The sequence below is a fragment of the Neoarius graeffei genome, chromosome 21 (assembly GCF_027579695.1).
Source record: "Neoarius graeffei isolate fNeoGra1 chromosome 21, fNeoGra1.pri, whole genome shotgun sequence".
NCBI lineage: Eukaryota > Metazoa > Chordata > Actinopteri > Siluriformes > Ariidae > Neoarius > Neoarius graeffei.
The window spans coordinates 26488301-26507790 of NC_083589.1; the positions used below are offsets into that span (position 1 = coordinate 26488301).

Below are 19490 nucleotides of genomic sequence, written 5' to 3' on the forward strand. Positions count from 1 at the left end.
AATATGGCGGCGAGGATGACGTATGATTCTACGCGGAAGGCGGCGTCTTTAATGGTCCGGAATAAATTGAATGCTACATGTTGATGGATTAATTTGTTGTTCTACGCCCTTTTTGAGGAATGTATTGTAGGACTTAAACCAACATCTGAAGAGGTGAGATCGCTCCTTTTTTTCCCTATTTTTGCTGGCGGGATTGACTCTGCCCTAAGGGCTATTCTCTCTCTCTCTCTCTCTCTCTCTCTCTCTCTCTCTCTCTCTCTCTCTCACTTTGCACCATTACACAATAAATATTCACAGTGAAAATATTTTGTAAGCGCGTTTCATGAACCAAGTTATAGGATTTGTTGACAACTCGCATCGAGTTCGTTACACTTCTACCCGGCGTGAAGCACTGACAGTCATGTGGTTGTGACGTCATCATAAACAAATCCGTTCTACTCATCCAGACGACTTTGCAACGGCGCCGTTGCCAGATCTTTCCACTCTGGAACCCGTTCTCAAAAGATTGCGTTTTGGGGCACCCAAAACCAGGGCTCGAAATTAACTTTTTTTCTTTGTGTCCCCCAGTGGTCCCGAATTCTGTGTTGTATTGTCCCGAATGGAAGCAATAGTGTCCCCATTTTTTTTCCTCTCTGAAATAACCAGTGGTTAATATTATCATATGAAGTTACTATTATATTTGTAACTATGCGATTTTGAACCCTTTATATCATTTTTACAATAAGTCACAAGACACAAGCGACACATGTCCTATACATCATCTACTTCAAAATTAGTTATTGCATTTTCAGTTTATTAAACTTCGGCGATCTCACTGTATACTGTATACTCACTGTATACTCATAGATACCCATTTATTTAAAGGGGCCAACTAGCTCATTCAGAAAATGTTTCAACTCCCTACATCTGCAGTACACTTTAGTTGAAAATAAGACCCCTTTTATGTTCATTTCATCTACTTATACCTTGAATATCTGTTGGCACTTATAAGGCCAACTTATAATTTTCACCATTACCGTTACCCATAGCCCTGTGATGACCTGGCGACTTGTCCAGGGTCTACCCCGCCTTTCGCCCGTAGTCAGCTGGGATAGGCTCCAGCTTGCCTGCGACCCTGTAGAACAGGATAAAGCGGCTACAGATAATGAGATGAGATGAGACCATTATCCATTTTATGAACTTTCCGTTATCCATTTTATGAACTTTCCGTTATCCATTTTATGAACTTTCGCTGCCGAAACGTGGGTGGAACATCAGCATAGTGCCAGGTCTGAGCCTAGTTGTGCTGCTGACTGACTAAACTTTCTGAACTAGAAAGACACCAAGAAAACTCACTTATTCTGTTGAACGGTATCTTCCGTCAATATCATCCACATCATTCCTGTTGTATTTTATAACGTGTCTAACAGTGTTCATTAAGTTCATTCAGTTGCTAGCGTTGCCTGCAGACCAGGCGATGACACTTTGGATCCTGAAGGTCCCAGAGACGTTATGTCTGGGCTTTCAGTTTCTTCCCCGCGGTCGGTCCGCTTCAGCCACTTAAGCATTTTTGTTCTGGCAAGAGTCGGCGCAGCGTGTGCGGTAGCAATTCCATTCCAAGTCCATATAATGCGGACTCCGGCCGAAGATTCTAGAACAGAATGCGCCGCTCTGTAGCCTACGGATGCAGGTGCATCGAAAGTGTAGCTACTATGTATTTTTCGCTGTTAACGTTTTAAAATTAAAATTGACAAATTAGGTGAATGTCTACGTATGTGTTACGGCTTTGTAAATAATATTAATGTAGAACTTTTTTTCTAGATCTATTTTTTTCCATTGTCCCAGATATGATAATTTTGTGTCCCGATGACATTTTTTATAGTCCCCGGGACATCGGGACACCGTTAGTTTCGAGCGCTGCCCAAAACGCCGGTGCCGTGTGGACACCAGGCCTAAACGATAAACAATTGTATCGGATTCACCTGAATCCGTTGCCGTGTGGACAGGGCCTTAGAAAATAGAAGAAAACACAGTGAAAGAGAAACCAATCGAAACCGAAAGAGTGAAAGTGATTATCATGCCGTTAATATGTGAATAGTCTTTTATGAATACGTAAGTGGGCGCTCAGCGCTCCGACTCCGGTGTGACTGAGTAAGGTGACAAGTTTTATGTTTCATCTAATTTAGGTTATTTAAAAACTACAATATTATTTGCCAGTGGGCACATAGGAAAGTGTAAAGTTTCTGTCACTAAGTTTATCATGCTTGTATGATAAAAACTCGCGAACACTGCAAAAAATTGAAAACTGAATTTGAGGAGAAAATTACTGAATACTAGTGAAATTATCTTGCTGCATGGACCGATATTTTTACTTGATAAGACATCTTAGTTCTAGATTGCAACCAACTTATTCTAAGTTTAATAATCTCAGAATTGGTGTCTTGTATTCTTCTAATAGGAAATACTAGATCGTTTCAATTATTTTCAAGATATTTTCACTTGCTGAGATATTTTTTGCAGTGAAGATATTTATCTAAATACACGACCTACTCATTCTAAACCTGTCGAGCTTCGCCGGCGAAGCTCTCGACCCCAGAGGGTTAAAATATGATGGAAAAAACACTTGGTCAGGGTCCAAAACCTGTAGTAGTCCTTTTTTTTTTTTAATGTTAGTGATCTACCTACCCAGCTGATAACAGCATCACATGGTGTCATGCTAAAATGCACTCCTACTCGCTGATGAGAGGTGACTTGTCATTCATCGAGAGCGTCTGTGATCGGCCAATCACAGGCCGTGTTACGACATAATCTGTTCAACCAGTGTAACATTTGGAAGAAAATTAGAAGTAGATTTCGACCCATATCTTTACAATTTTTCATGGGCCATCCGGTCCGATGCTTTTGAAATATAGACGGGCAAATGCGAAAATTACAGGTCATTGTCCGCCAGCCTGGCCTCATTTCCCACACTACATTGTTTCAACAGCCTTATGCAATATGACATCATTTATTTCCATCCAGAGTTTTTCTGAAATCTTGTCTTGGTGATGGAACCACTCTGTAAAGTCATCTCCAGCACAACTCCGTGGTCACTAATTCATGTGTGAAAATGATTCCTCATACTCCCTGAACCACTCTTTCACAATCTGAGCCCTAATTTTATACCCGTGCCATTCGGGAAGAAAAAAATCCATTGATGCGATAACCTGGTCATTCAGTACATTCAGGTCATCAGCTAACTTCATTTTATTGCCCCATAATGTTACTGAGTCTCTACCTGACCAACTGAAGCAACCCCAGGTCATAACACTCCCTCCAGAGGCTTGTCCAGTTGCCACTATGTATGATGGATGCACCACTTCATGTGCTTCCTTTCTTGGGAACCACACAGACACTGCATCTTTCAGGAAAGAGGCACAAATCAGCTCCCAAAGATGAAATGTAACGGTTTGACCATAATGATCAGATCTATGTGTGGAGGAAAAAGGATGAGGCTTTTATTTCAAAGAACACCATCCCAACTATGAAGCATGGGGGTGGCAGCATTGTGTTGTAGGCTATTTTGCTGGAAAAGGGACTGATGCACGTATAGATCTGTGCTGAGTTTCCCAAAAGCATTGTAGCACAAAGATCATCGTTAAATGGCAAAGTGAGCAGCACAATGAACACACACTCTCCTAGTTAAGATGCTCTTAGTGTTAAGAGGCTTTTGGGGAAACCCACCACTGTTCAGCTTGCAGGTTGTGTATGGAAATTGCATCAGTATTTTTCCTTAAATGATAATGGTGACAGTATGAACACTTCTCATCTGTCTGGTTTAGATATTTATCTATGCCTTTCTGCTCAGGAGACCTATCACACATGCTTAAAGTGCTGATGACACGTTTTTGACATCTTTGGCGATGTTTTATAACATAAAAAGTAATTCCCGATGATCCATATATTAATTCACGAAGGCGCCTATTTTACAAGTTATGATAAAATTGCGGCTATTTGGGCAAATTTGACGGGGCTGCAGCACCCAGGAGACGAAAGAGGAGGAGGAGCTATATGACGTCAGCGAAAGAACCTTCCTCCTAACTTACCAGTTTGTTGTTGATGCGACAGGTGTTCAGTTTGTCATTATTAGTATTATTATACATTATTTTATATATATATATATATATATATATATATATATATTAGTTATTATGCCTTCGCGTTGTGTTGCCGGCTTTTGCTCCAAAACCTACAAGGATGGGGTAAGTTTATTCAAGTTTCCCAGAGATCCCGAGCTGTATGCGAAGTGGGTGAAGCAAGTCAGGCGCACTCGTGACAAGTGGGAGCCCTCACCAACATCCATCCTGTGCTCTGAACACTTCGATTTGGATTGTTTTGACACCCTTCCCAGCTTAAAAGAATCTCTTGGGTGTTCAGTTCAGCACAAACGTGTGTTACTACCATCAGCAGTGCCTACACAGTGTTGCCAGATTGGGAGGTTTCCCACCCAGTTGAGCGGTTTCAAGTGCATTTTGGTGGGTTTTGAACATATTTTGGGCTGGAAAACGTCAGCAGTATCTGGCAACAGATACTGCTGACGTTTTCCAGTCCAAAATATGTTCAAAACCCACCAAAATGCACTTGAAACCGCCCAACTGGGCGGGATTCCTCCCAATCTGGCAACACTGCCAGTACTCCGGAGGGGGTCTACTAGTAGCTATGCCGGATCCAAAGACAGTCCTCCTGTCAGAACATGTGTTGTGAAATGACACAAGATAAAGATACGTAGAGCTATAGATTCTACATGATAATCATAAATGTAATCATAAAGTCGGCGTGATATCAGTCATGTATTTGCTTGTGAAAGCTTGCGGCTTTCATGTAACTGCCGCCTAGCAACGAGAGGCAAAGGGTAAAGAGGGTAGGCTATCATAGATTATATTCGGAAGAGATCAACACAATTCTAGACTCCCAGAAGAGGAAGAGCTAGCACTAGAGAGTTCACCGGCGTTTTCATGCGCCATTTCCATTGAGTAGAACCAGAGTAGAACAGCCAGTGAACCGCAGCGTGTTCTCCCGCTGACGTCACAACATGGCCGCGAGCCACGGACCCAGTTTTCTTGCGCTGTGCAATTAAAAGTTGGATATTTGCGTAACAACAGCTTCTTTTCACGTAATAATAACAGAAATCTAACATGTTTGCCATGTTGTATAGTTTATTTAAGAAATTGCATAGAGTCATGTTCGTGTCATCAGCCCTTTAAAACGTCACTCATGTTACAGATAAGATGGGCAATAAATAGCGTTAATGTTAACTAAGATTTATGATGTCTATTTTTATTCACTGACCAGCAAATCTTTGTGAATCTTTGCCTTTTTTTACTTTTGTTTACTTGGCAGATTCCTTCATCCAAAGTGAAGTATAGTTGAGACAGAATAAAATGCATGTGGATCAGTTGTTACTGGCCCACAGGGGCTTTGTGGCAGTCCTGGGATTTAAACTCTCAATCTTTCAGTTATTGCTGATATAGATCATCTTCGTAGAGCGTCGATTGAATGTTCAGGCAAATGCACATCTTAAACGTAGACCTAAAACCAGTTCCTTCTTTCTCCTTCAGATCCATATGCAAAAGTTCTCCTCGGAGCCATGAAGAACTCAGGCTGGTATGTGCTGTCATTGTGGCAACTTAGTGCTTCAGTGGCCATGTTTTTAGACATCTGACTTAAAATTGTTTCTTCTCAGTGCAGTGTACAAAGACAGACATTTCTCCTGTGAGGACTGTGACGGAACCGTTAGCGGCGGCTTCGATGCCACGACATCTCAAGTGAGAGGAACTAAAGCTTCTTCAGAGTGGTCATGATATGATAAATTATTGGTCTGAATATTTTTATAAATGAAGGTGAAATACAATTTTTGCGTTTGTAACAAGTACTTGGGAGGTTTTGGAAAAAAAATAATAACGTAAAAAAAAAGAGGAAAATGTATGGGATGGTTACCCCACCACCAACTTTGTTGGTGGATGTTATATTTCTGCCTCCATTTGTTTGTTTGTTTTCAACGTAAATCAAAAAGTAGTGAGCAGATTTTAATAAAAATTGGAAGAAAGGTAATAGGCCAAGAAACAATTTATTAGATTTTGATAAAAATCTGGATATGTATGCAGATCCGGGATTTTTTTTTTCTCTGTTCCCAATGTAACTCAAAAAGTAGTGAACGGATTTGGATGAGATGTGGTGTCCAGCTTTAGTATTATCCTGGGTTCAGGTGATTTGATTTTGATGTTGATAATACACTACCGTTCAAAAGTTTGGGGTCACTTTGAAATTTCCTTATTTTTGAAAGAAAAGCACTGTTCTTTTCAATGATGATCACTTTAAACTAATCAGAAATCCACTCTATACATTGCTAATGTGGTAAATGACTATTCTAGCTGCAAATGTCTGGTTTTTGGTGCAATATCTCCATAGGTGTATAGAGGCCCATTTCCAGCAACTCTCACTCCAGTGTTCTAATGGTACAATGTGTTTGCTCATTGCCTCAGAAGGCTAATGGATGATTAGAAAACCCTTGTACAATCATGTTAGCACAGCTGAAAACAGTTTAGCTCTTTAGAGAAGCTATAAAACTGACCTTCCTTTGAGCAGATTGAGTTTCTGGAGCATCACATTTGTGGGGTCGATTAAATGCTCAAAATGGCCAGAAAAATGTCTTGACGATATTTTCTATTCATTTTACAACTTCTCATCTCATTATCTCTAGCCGCTTTATCCTTCTACAGGGTCGCAGGCAAGCTGGAGCCTATCCCAGCTGACTACGGGCGAAAGGCGGGGTACACCCTGGACAAGTCGCCAGGTCATCACAGGGCTGACACATAGACACAGACAACCATTCACACTCACATTCACACCCATTTTACAACTTATGGTGGTAAATAAAAGTGTAACTTTTCATGGAAAACACAAAATTGTCTGGGTGACCCCAAACTTTTGAACGGTAGTGTATGTGGCTTGGCAGAGATGCACACTAATGTGTTCCCTTCTAATTTAAACTGTAATGAATATAATTGTACAAATACTGTACTTTCTGACAATGTAAATATTATATTACTGTATTATAGTTAATATATATAATCCATAAGTATATTATCACTTACTGCATTATTAGAATTATACACTCGTCGGCTGCTTTAACAGGAACTTGTTCTTGATTCTAAGACTCCTGTTCTTGGCTGCAGGAGTGGAACCCAATGTGTTCTTCTGCTGTTGCATGCCAAGATGCTTTTCTGCTCACCACGGTTGTAAAAAGTTGCTATGAGTTACTATATCCTTCCTGGCAGCTCGAACCAATCTGGCCATTTTCGTCTGATCTCTCTTATCAACAAGGCGTTTGTTTCCACCCACAGAGCTGTCACTCACTCACTCACTCACTCACTCACTCACTCACTCACTCACTCACTCACTCACTCACTCACTCACTCACTCACTCACTCACTCACTCACTCACTCACTCACTCACTCACTCACTCACTCACTCACTCACTCACTCACTCACTCACTCACTCACTCACTCACTCACTCACTCACTCACTCACTCACTCAATGTTTTTTGCACCATACTGTGTAAACTCTAGAGACTGTTTGTGTACGGTATGAAAAACCCAAGAGATCAACAGTTTCTGAAATACTCAAACCAGTCCATCTGGCTCAAACCAACACCCTTGAAGTGAACATTAATAAATGAAGCTCTTGATTTGTATCTGCATGATTTGATGCATTGTGCTGTCATCAAGGGATTGGCTGATTAGAGAACTGCATCAAACAGCAGGTGGATGGGTGTACCTAATAAAGTAGCTGGTGACGTATCTTCATGAGTATTATGCAAAATATAATTTGTATACAGTATAGATAGAAGTATTGATTTAATCACTGAGAGAATAAACCAATTGTGTCCTGTTTTGCAGATTGTGTTGTGTCAAAACAACATTCACCAACAGACTCATATGAACAGAGTGGTCACGCACGAGCTCATTCATGCGTTTGATCACTGTCGTGCACATGTTGACTGGTTCAATAACTTCAAGCACTTGGCTTGTTCAGAGGTGAGATGGGATTGTAGTAGTAATGCTGTTGCCTGTAACTTTCTTTTCGTTAAAGAGTACATTACGCTAGTCAGAGTAATCTTGTCTCTTTTTTTTTTCTTAGATTCGGGCAGCTAGTCTCAGCGGAGACTGTTCATTCAGCAATGAGCTCGCTAGGTTTAATTTTGGCCTCAAAAAGCACCATCAGGTAAGGTGGCTGTCCTGCATATGCTGATCTGTAAAATAATTAAGCTAAATTTAAACTGACAGGGTTCTAACTAGACAAAAATAATAGTGTAGCAACACCAGTCATAATGGCCGGAGGTTTGGGGGCCGCCTTAGGCCCCGAAAGCTCACTGGTTGTACATGCTTGGAGATGCACTCTAGTGCATTTCCTAGCACTTACAGGCCTCCCTGAAAGTCACTCCTTTTTTGGTAATATTAATGAGATTATTATTTATTTTTATTTTTTTTACAAAAGTTGCTGTGATTTGTTTTTGATTGAATACTTATTATAATTAATATTCAACTATATTACTGACATATTTTTATGCAATAAGAATGGAATAAGGATAAAACAACCAGTTGATGTTCACCAAGTGTCAGCTTTATTTTCAGCGTCAGCCATTCAATTACAATACATGACTATCCAGATCTAATTCATATCATACCTTCCCCTACTGACCGTTACTCCAACAGTTTCAATGCACCATGTTGCATCATTAAAAAAAAAAGGCACGTATTACTAGGTGCATAAGCACCTCTTAACATGAATAACACTTTACCGCGAACACAGCATAAGGAAGGAGGTAAACCGGACTAGCATGATCGGTGACAATCTCCACACGGAACTACTCAGGCAGCTATGCACTGGGCACTTACGTGGATGGGGAGTGTAGTATGTCCAAATGTAGACCATTCGCATGGCAGCGTGCCATTGCCGCTGTGTGGGGATAACAAGAGAAAATTAAACAAAAGGACCACATTTTCAAGATTGACAAGTCTTTTTATTAGTGTAACCGCAACTTTTACAGGCATGTTGGCAGTATAGTGGGTGTAGTGGTAAGGAAACACTGCAAATTGGCCCGATATGCTGAAAAGGCCCAGTTAGAACACTGAATCGGTGACCGAAACAATGGGCCTCATTTATCAGACTGATTATGAATGGATTTACGCACGAAATCAATTTGTAAATTTACACATAAGAAGGCTAATGAATGTAAACCTCAACTTGATTGACTTCCGAGCATATAATTTGTATGGATTACTGCACTCTTGTATGACTGCGAGTTGGCCTAGTGGTTAGCGTGTCCGCCTCTCAACCGGGAGATCGGGTCATACCAAAGACCATCATAAAAACGGTACCTACTGCCATCTGGCAAGGCATGCTGCAATACAGATGCGAGTAGGGAAGTCAAACTCTCGCAGTTACCAGAGGACCATCCCCCCACTGTAACCCTAGCTGTATAGGCAAGAGGCCGAGGGCTATCAAAACGGAGATCAGTGCCACACCCATACACCTCAAAAGAGGTGGTTAGCACTGGGACAGGAGACTGCCTGGGAAGACCAGATCCTGGCGTGGAAGGAATTTTGACTTTTTTGACTGCACTCTTATATATGAAATATGCTGTCGAGTTTAAAGAAGAAATTATTCAAGGAACACTGCTCGCTCAGCTTAATTTAATGTCTGCAAGGTCAGTTGGTGGATTAAAACTGGGTGAAGTGATCTGAGATTCCGAGCCAGGGTGATGGGGAATTTTGTTGGATGATGGTGGATTGAAAATCTAAGTTCGGATTGGCCATATGACAGGCAAGTCACATGTTAATGTATCTTAAAGAGCCGATCATCTTCCACTATGCAAATCCAGCCCAATTAACACTAGTGAGCAAGCAGGTGTGGGTTTGGCAGTGTGTCAAATTTGTGTGGGAATGCCATGTGAGGGGAATTTATTTATTTGAAAATGTTTTGATCATGCTATAATGTTTCAGCCAGGTACTTGGTGAAAATAACCTCAGATTTTTGTGGGTGTTAATTAGATAGGAATATTTATGAATGGATGGGTGGCTTAAAACCCCAAACTCCAGTAAGAGAAGGGCTCAGATAACATTGTGACAGTCAGGTATCAATCATCAGGGCAGCCATGATTTGAAAGGTTAGAAAAGCAGCCTTGGTACCAAATGGTCACCAGTTTGATTCCCTGGACCGACAGGAAAAATCCGTGGTTGAAGTGCCCTTGAGCAAGGCACCTAACTGATAAGAGTGTAATGTAATTGTCGGCTGTCTCTGCCTTGCATGGAAGCTCCTGGGTGGTTCTTTATGCCAGAGCTGGACACCCCTTCAGGCCTCACCATCTACTATAAACCTTTCCTCCTCAACTACTGATTTTTGGCATGTTCCACAGAATTCAGTAACTAGGCCACAGAGTCCTGCTTGTGACTCCAAGATAGCTAGTTAGACCGTACTTTCCATGGCTGCTTCCACTACTTTGGAGGTTTCCTCCCTGAGCAGATCTGCTGTCTCAAATGGATGGAGGGATGGGGGGCACGGCGGTGTAGTGGTTAGCACTGCTGCCTCACAGCAAGAAGGTTCTGGTTTGAGCCCAGTGGCCGGCAGGGGCCTTTCTGTGTGGAGTTTGCATGTTCTCCCTGTGTCTGCGTGGTTTTCCTCGGGGTGCTCCAGTTTCTCCCCCACAGTCCAAAGACATGCAGTTAGGTTAACATGGGATGGCCTTGGGCTGAAGTGCCCAAGAGTGGCTGCGCGCATGTACATAGTGGCTTTACTCTCCTATGATGAACTAAATTTCATTGTACATTTGTGCAGTGACTATAAAGGCATTCTATCTATCTATTTGGTACCCCCAGCCAGGTCACCTGTGCCTGCGGGTTTGGCCTTTAAGAACAAATCGCCACCTACTAGCTACCAAACTTGATCCGGTGACTCTTCAGGTACTGTTCGAGAGCAGTATATCCCCATTCGATGCTAAAGGTGTTTGTGGCAGCCATTGCAGCTCGACACAGAATGGTGAATGCCTACAACACTTCCTACAACCTTTCTGAAAGGGGCCAGGCACCACCATCCACCAAAATTCCCCGTCATCCCGGCTTGGAATCTCCCCTCTGTCCTAATGTCCCTTAAGGCAAGATGCCAAAATGGAGGAGCTGGATGCTCTGTTGTTAAGCTGGCCTTGCATGCATGTATGGCCAGATGGTTCAGGGGGTGAGCTTTTGGTTGAACCTGGGATTTCTCTCCAAGGTCATTTCACTCAATTTTAATCAAACTGGCAGGTATTCTGAAGGCTCAGCTTAATGGAGTGTTCCTTGTTGTGATCCTTTGTCTAAGCAGAGACACGCCCACTGGGTGGTGGACATCATCACCATAGCCTGTAGACTACCTACCATGACATGCCAGTTGACAAGGAACCACGACTCCTCAAGGGCATTTATTTAACAGCATCGTTCCCTCTAAGCTGTGCACATTTCTGATGATGATCCCATGCAGAAAAAAAAATCTGTGCAGAACTCTGACACCAAAGTATTTATAAAAATGTTAGTCAGTTGGAGTAACTGACCAACGCTAGTGGGGCAGTTTGGGTAAGCTGTGGATACGCTTTACACTCATAACATTGTCTTTCTTACAGTGCCTTGAAAAAGTATTCATACCCCTTGAACTTTTTCACATTTTTCCACCTTACAACCACGAACTTAAAAGTTTTTTTTATTGAGATTTTATGTGATAGACCAACACAGAGTAACACATAATTGTGAAGTGAAATGAAAATGATAAATGGTCTTAAAAATTTTAAACAAATAAAAATCTGAAAAATGTGGTGTGCATTAGTATTCAGCCCCCTGTCCTCTGATACCTCTAAATACAATCCAGTGCAATCAATTGCCTTCAGAAGTCATCTAATTAGTTAATAGAGTCCTACTGCGTATAATTTACTCTCAGCATAAATACACTTGTTCTGTGAAGGCCTCAGTGGTTTGTTAGAGAACACTGAAGAACAAACAGCATCATGAAGACCAAAGAACTCACCAGACAGGTCAGGGATAAAGTTCTGGAGAAGTTTAAAGGAGGGTTAGGTTATAAAAAAAATATCCCAAGCTCTGAACATCTCAAGAAGCACTGTTCGATCCATCATTCAAAAATGGAAAAAGTATGGCACAACTGCAGACTTACCAAGACATGGCCGTCCACCTAAACTGACAGAGCGAGCAAGGAGAGCACTGGTCAGAGAAGCAGCCAAGAGGCCCATGATCACTCTGGAGGAGCTGCAGAAATCCACAGCTCAGGTGGGAGAATCTGTGCACAGGACAACTATAAGTCGTACACTCCACAAATCTGGCCTTTTTGGAAGAGTGGCAAGACGAAAGCCATTGTTGAAAGACAGGCATAAGAAGTCCCGTTTACAGTTTGCCAGAAGCCATGTAGGGGACACAGCAAACATGTGGAAGAAGGTGCTTTGGTCAGATGAGACCAAAGTTGAACTTTTTGGCCTAAATGCAAAGCGCTATGTGTGGCAGAAAACTAACACTGCTCATCACCCTGCACACACCATCCCCACTGTGAAACATGGTGGTGGCAGCATCATGCTATGGGGATGCTTTTCTTCAGCAGGGACAGGGAAGCTGGTCAGAGTTGATAGGAAGATGGATGGAGCTAAATACAGGGCAATCCTGGATGAAAACCTGTTGGAGGCTGCAAAAGACTTGAGACTGGGAAGGAGATTCACCTTCCAGCAAGACAATGACCCTAAACATACAGCCAGAGCTACAATGGAATGGTTTAGATCAAAGAATATTCATGTGTTAGAATGACCCAGTCAAAGTCCAGACCTATCTAAATCCCATTGAGCATCTGTGGCAAGACTTGAAAATTGCTGTTCACAGACGCTCTCCATCCAATCTGGCTGAGCTTGAGCTATTTTGCAAAGAAAAATGGGTAAAAATTTCAGTGTCTAGATGTGCAAAGCTGGTAGAGACGTACCACAGAAGACTTGCAGCTGTAATTGCAGCAAAAGGTGGCTCTACAAAGTATTGATGCAGGGGGGCTGAATACTAATGCACATCACATTTTTCAGATTTTTTGTTTAAAATTTTGAAGACCATTTATAGTTTTTGTTTCACTTCACAATTATGTGCTACTCTGTGTTGGTCTATCACATAAAATCTCAATAAAAAACTTTTAAGTTCGTTGTTGTAAGGTGGAAAAATGTGAAAAAGTTCAAGGGGTATGAATACTTTTGCAAGGCACTGTATGTTATGAAAGCCCAAAGAGGAACTTCTGTCAAAAAAGAGACAGTCCTGCTGCCACCGAACCACAAATTCACTAGCTAGCTACATTATCTGTGAGTTTACTAAGTCATGTTAATCGTTGAACACCTCTGACAATCACATTTTAAATCTTGCTAGCATAGAAGTGCTGTCAAGAGTTGTCTTCCCAGGTTATCCGGGTAATGCTCACCCAACAGGGGCAAAGAAGCTGCAGTCTGTACCCCACTAACTACATCTCTCCTTCCCTGATTTAGGAGTGTGTGCGGGACCGGGCAATGCGCTCCATCCTCGCCGTGCGGAAGATTAGCAGAGAAGAGGCGGTGAAAACGGTCAATGAGGTTTTTGGCAGCTGCTACAATGATCACGAACCCTTTGGCCGCATACCGCACAGCAAAAAGGACGCCAGGTTTGCCTACAGAGATTTTGAGAACCGAGACCGATACTATGCAAACTTATAGGTGGTGGTAGCATCGCATACCAATGTGAATAAAGGGAAATATTTGATTTAATTCATGCAGCATGCTGTTTAATTATATAATCAAGTTGCATATTTAATTAATTTTGTGATTTGTTACATTATATGAAATAAATTGTGACTTTTGTAACATGCTATGTAATGCGTTTCTAAATATATTTTAAATCAAAAGACCCAAAATAAAAATGGCACCAAAGACACCCTTTTAGATTATTATAGCTGCATTATCTGGAATAGAGTCAACTTGTTAATTTTGCTGATCTAGTAAGTTGATTGTTTTTGTTTACTATACTGTAATTTCATGCTCCTTTTTTAAAGAAATGAGTAAATTTATACTTAAGGTATTCAGAACACAGCTATGTGTCATTATATTATGATTATTATATACACTAATGATTACTGCTCTGCCTGTGCATTTTTAATTGGCGGTTATAACCCCTTTGGACATACTGTGTACAATTGTACGCATGAAGTTACATAGCATTTTTCCTTGTGTCTGAAGGGGATAAAACAAGTAATTTGTTAGTGGTCTGAGTAACAATTGTAATCTGTTAGTCAGCCATTGGGCGGCGGCAGTTACTTACAAAAGAGACTGTTAACGCCAAAAGAGTGAAACTTGATAAGGATTGTGATCAAGTTGTGTTTGAATTGTGTCCTGTTCGCTGTTAACTTCACTGGATAATCAGGAGAATTATGTTGCATAATAGTAACATGATGCTGTAAATTATAATCTACATTTTGTTAAAAAAAATTTTTATTGTACGTATTGCAGTGTTACCATGAAATGTCCCAGATTTTTGTCTTTTCCTCCATGTCAAGCTCCTTAGCAGCTATGTTTTATTTTTCTCTCTCTTTGAAACAATTGTTTAGGGCATTGCATTGTTAAACTAGATGATGGTGGTTCGTATTTTGTTTTTATTTAACTTCTTAGTTCTGTGATCTATAGAGCGCGCTCCCATTTCCTCCTCCTGCTTTTCTTCTTCTATAAAGCTAAATTGTAACAGCTTCCTTTACATGATTGATCTTCAGGTTTCTTGCATACTAATGATCTGATGATGATTCGGGTTTGATGATGATCATCCTTCGAGGTCGAAGATGACCATAACTTTAATTTGGTGGGTGGTGGTTGTGGGTCCAGAGGTGACTGATCAGGCCAGTCCGGGCTTTGACGGTACGCCCACGTGTCAGGCACGCGTGGGTAGGTGCTGTAGTGGGGGTGGTGATAGTTCGAGCTTTCCATGCAGCTCGTTTCTTCTGGGCCTCGGCAACGTGTTTCATCTATTGTGGGAGCATAAGCACTAATCAACATTGCGTTCTTCTTGCCTCCAAGTGGAAGCTGAAGTGTTATCAGGCAGGCGATTGTTGATGCCCTCCGGGAGTTTGGTAAGTTTCTGGGCAAGGTGGGACTTTACAGCAAATCCACTGCCTGCCTCTCTCCGTTCAGTGCTGCTATGATCACTCCAGAAGAAGGTATATCTACCACCAGGTTCCCTGAGCTAACACTTGTCCACTAGATGTGTTTCGCTAAGCGCAGCTATGTCCACATTGTAGTGAGTTAGTTCCCTGGTGACTAGTGCAGTGCTTCTCTCTGGCCTGTCTCCTTTGATGTTATCCAGTAGAGTGCGTACAGTCCACATGTCAATATCGAGTACCTTCACTATCTTATTTACCTTCTTATTCGCTGTATTTCGACCGCTGAGTGGGATCCCTGCCAGCTGCTGTGTGCTGGCCACTGTGAGGTGAAGCAGGCTGTTTGTGGCACCTTTTCTAGCCCCTTCCTCCATGGAGGTGAGCAGAGTGAATCCTAAACAGGGCTGCTCAGACACCCAGGGGTCTGCCGAACTCCGCTGCTGCTTTATTCCAGCAGAGAGCCCTGCTATGCCCTGGGCCACCTGTGTGTAGATTTGTGACTACAGCTTCCAGTGTTTCCACACCTGTTGTTTCACCACTTGCCCATCGCCACAGGACTTGAATTTGAAGTCATGATTTGCGTGTGACTTGGATTAGAGTGAGGGAGAGTTGCGCAGCCGTCAGCCTCACTCTCTTGTCCCGACCTAACTGGGTCCAGGGCAAGATGGAATCGAGATGGCTGGAGCTAGGTCAGGATGCAGTGGATGGCCAATAGTGTTCTACATGTTGCACTGTGCCCTGATCGCACTCCACAAATGCTTTGCTGGGTCCACCTTCCTGTCCGTAGAACCACCAGGTGGTGGTCTCCTCCACGCAGTCTGCCAAGTCTAGTCTTCAGTCATAACCCTGACTGGGGGAGTGAGGAGTTGCTAGTGCTTGCTCAAGGCACTACCCCAGGCTAGTGGAGGGAAGGAGACGCCTTATGACTCCATTGCATGGTGGTCAAGGACGGCACATGTCCACTGCCCTAATACAGATTCTATACTACATTCTCTACACATTCTACACCATATTCTGTAACACATTTTACACTACACTCTCTCCAGCATGCAGGAGCTCAGGATCAGGGCTGAAGCCAACTGTGTGTTTGTGGGCATAGTTGGAAATCCTGATAAAATGTACTGTACTACAAATACTAATGTGAGATAGGGAGGTTGTAGTGCAATAATAAACACAATGACAGTAATATACAATAAAATATATTTTATACTACTTATACAATAAAATAATTGTACAACAAAAGAGAAATATACATATAGATGTATTTTAAATATAAACATAGTGCAATTATAGCTTAGTAATACATATTTTGTCCTTGTGCAAAAGGTCGTGGTCAAAAAGTGCATTGTGCAAAATGTGTAATATTGCAAGATTCTTTTGCAACAGTGTGATAAGATTCAGGCCCTGTCCACACGGCAACGGATTCAGGTGAATCTGATAAAATTGTTTATCGTTTCGGCCTGGCGTCCACGCGGCACCGGCGTTTTGGGTGCCCCAAAACGAAATCTTTTGAGAACGGGTTCCAGAGTGAAAAAATCTGGCAACGGCGCCATTGCGAAGTCGTCTGGATGAGTAGAACGGATTTGTTTATGATGACGTCACAACCACATGACTGTCAGTGCTTCACGCCGGGTAGAAGTGTAACGAACTCGATGCGAGTTGTCAACAAATCCTATAACTTGGTTCATGAAACGCGCTTACAAAATATTTTCACTGTGAAGTGAGCGAGAGAGTGAGAGAATAGCCCTTAGGGCAGAGTCTTTAGTCCAAACACTGCGGAAGCAGTACCAAACCGCGCACCGCCCATGCGCTTTCCAAAAACAAAAACAATCCCGCCAGCAAAAATAGGAAAAAAAGGAGCGATCTCACCTCTTCAGATGTTGGTTTAAGTCCGACAATACATTCCTCAAAAAGGGCATAGAAGAACAAAGTAATCCATCAACGTGTAGCATTCAATTTATTCCGGACCATTAAAGAATTCTGGAGGATATCAGAATGTTGGCGTACCGGCTTCCATCTACCCTGGTTCATTCCTCTTTCCGCGTCTCCATTCAAAAAACGAGCACGTGATTTAAAGGGACTATAGCCATAGGACAGGGAGTGAGAAGGTGTGCGCGTGTGACAGTGACAGGGAAGAACCTAGGCTCATGCTCGCCCTGAATTTCTCTTAACGTGGACAGCACTTTTTAGAAATTCGGAACAAGAATCCACATATGTAGACATACTTTTTCTCTAAAAGTACATCTTATCAAAAGATGATGCTTAGTTTTTATTCTAATCAGGTTCTAATAAGCCCAAATAGCAAAGAGAAATAAAAAATGCATGTAAAAAAAACAGCTTGGGCCTTAGGAGGTTAAAGTGAAGGCAGAAGAACGTTCAGCGCCTGGCCAGGCTTTCTATGTATTAATTTACATAGACGTTTTAATATGAAATATAAATAAGTGTCTTAGACAATAGATACTATTTTACGCTACTGACTAATAATCAAAACTTTATGTAGCTAATGCTACAGAAGAAGGGGTTTATGCGCATGCGTCTACTTCTATTGTTCTGGTGTCTCCGATGGGACTGTCTTACAGCGCACGTAGAGGTGTGGCATGTGTATTGCATCGTTTTCAGCAAGCGTTGCGTTGCCATATGAACCTGATATTTTACTGATCCGTTGCCCATGTGGACGCGATATTTAAAAAAAAAAATCTCGTTGCCGTTGTCGTGTGGATGTAGCCTCAGTGTAACAAATTGTTTGTGCACAGTGCAATACCAATATAAATAGTGGAGGCAGGATAGCACCAAGGGTCACTGTCCCCTCAACTGAATAAATAAACGTCATGTCTCAAATTGTATACTTATATAATGTTCTAGATCTTATTGAGCACAAACCCAACCAGTTTTCCTAAGCATTTGAAACAGCAAAAAGTTTTCAAGAGAAATATAGCTTGTGTGTTTTATGTTGCTGTTATTATGAAATCATTAAACACTACAGTTAGACTTTGAAAACCAGATGGACAGGGATGTTTTGCTCTTGGATGCTGTCTCGTGAATGCCACTTTTAATCCTCTAGATGTAAATAAGGTACACAGTCGAGTATGTGAACAAATGCTGCTTGTATAGCAGTTGTGTGCACACATGTACGTAGTGTGAAATTAAGTATTATCTGGGTTATTTGGGTTTACTGGGAACAACACACACACCTCAATAGTAATTTGAATTTCCAGGAATTATGTGAACATTTCTGCTGCTAATGATATGTGATGATGTTGATTAAATTATTTGCATAGAAAACATAGGTCTGCTCCTGGGGTAGAGAATCTGTTTTTCCTCTTTTTACTCATTGAATGTCTGTCTGTTAGTTAATCTCCTGGTCAGATGTCCTGAAACAAACCAACATATCCTTCCTCAAAACCATGTCCATCTCCCACTACTTGGATGGCATCTGTCTTGGGGCTCGTAGGCTTATTAGCACTTTCAAAGACATGCGGTTAGGTTAATGTATGTATGACTGTATGAGGACCCCATTGAAAAGATGTTCATGGTGGCAATTTATGAGATTGTGAACTGTGCACATAACTGGGCTATCCTAAATAAATATATTCCATTATTATTATTATTAGTAGTAGTAGTAGTATTACTTATAAAACAGGTGTCCAAGTTCAGGAGCTGTGCTTACATACGATGACAACTGGAGTGTGAGAGTTCATAGTGAGCAGTGGTAATGGTGGACAGATTATTATGTACAAGAAGATGTGATTCTGGAGATGTGTATAATACAATATGACATAGAGAGGCTTATTATTAGAGATATGAGACATACAATATATTATAAAAAAAACCTGCTTAATTACTGATAAGCATTTTTTTAATTTGCTGTTGTTCTTAAGTTTACTTATTCTGCCTTATTCCGACATGTTTTTTTGGATCCACTACTCCTCCTAGGGAGTTCGAGATAGAGACACCGTTTCAACTCTGAGACGTCTGGCCCGAAGTGGTGTAGTGTGCTTGTATACAGCTTTTGGATCAACACGCCCGTTCTCTTGTTCTTGTCGTTTTTCTTTTGTTTTTTTTCCCATAGAGAATGAATAGGGCTCATGAATCGAATCATTCTACTCAGACATGCTCCATCGCAGATGTACCAAACCTCATGTGATACTTCAGGCCGACTTCCCCGACACATACATGCAATCAGTTCTGACCCGCACTCATATTTTTCCTTTCTTTTTGCTCATCCCTTTTTCCTCCATAGGCTTGCATTGATTTTTGGCCCCATTGAAAATGAATGGTGTTTCAGGAGAAAAACT

At 41.6% G+C, this 19490-nt stretch overlaps 1 protein-coding gene across 2 annotated transcripts in view; it reads left to right on the forward strand.

The window, feature by feature from the left end:
* The window catches only part of atp23 (ATP23 metallopeptidase and ATP synthase assembly factor homolog), a 36995-nt gene extending 18196 nt beyond the window's left edge, over positions 1-18799 (forward strand). The window contains exons 2-6 of one of the 2 annotated variants that reach the window (XM_060902890.1): positions 5577-5622; positions 5702-5783; positions 7920-8057; positions 8161-8244; positions 13565-18799. In XM_060902890.1, coding sequence (XP_060758873.1) covers positions 5577-5622; positions 5702-5783; positions 7920-8057; positions 8161-8244; positions 13565-13768 — 554 coding nt within the window. In that variant the 3' untranslated portion in view covers positions 13769-18799. The remainder of the gene's footprint in view (positions 1-5576; positions 5623-5701; positions 5784-7919; positions 8058-8160; positions 8245-13564) is intronic. The other variant, XM_060902891.1, reaches the window with a different exon arrangement.
* Positions 18800-19490: the final 691 nt, after the last annotated feature.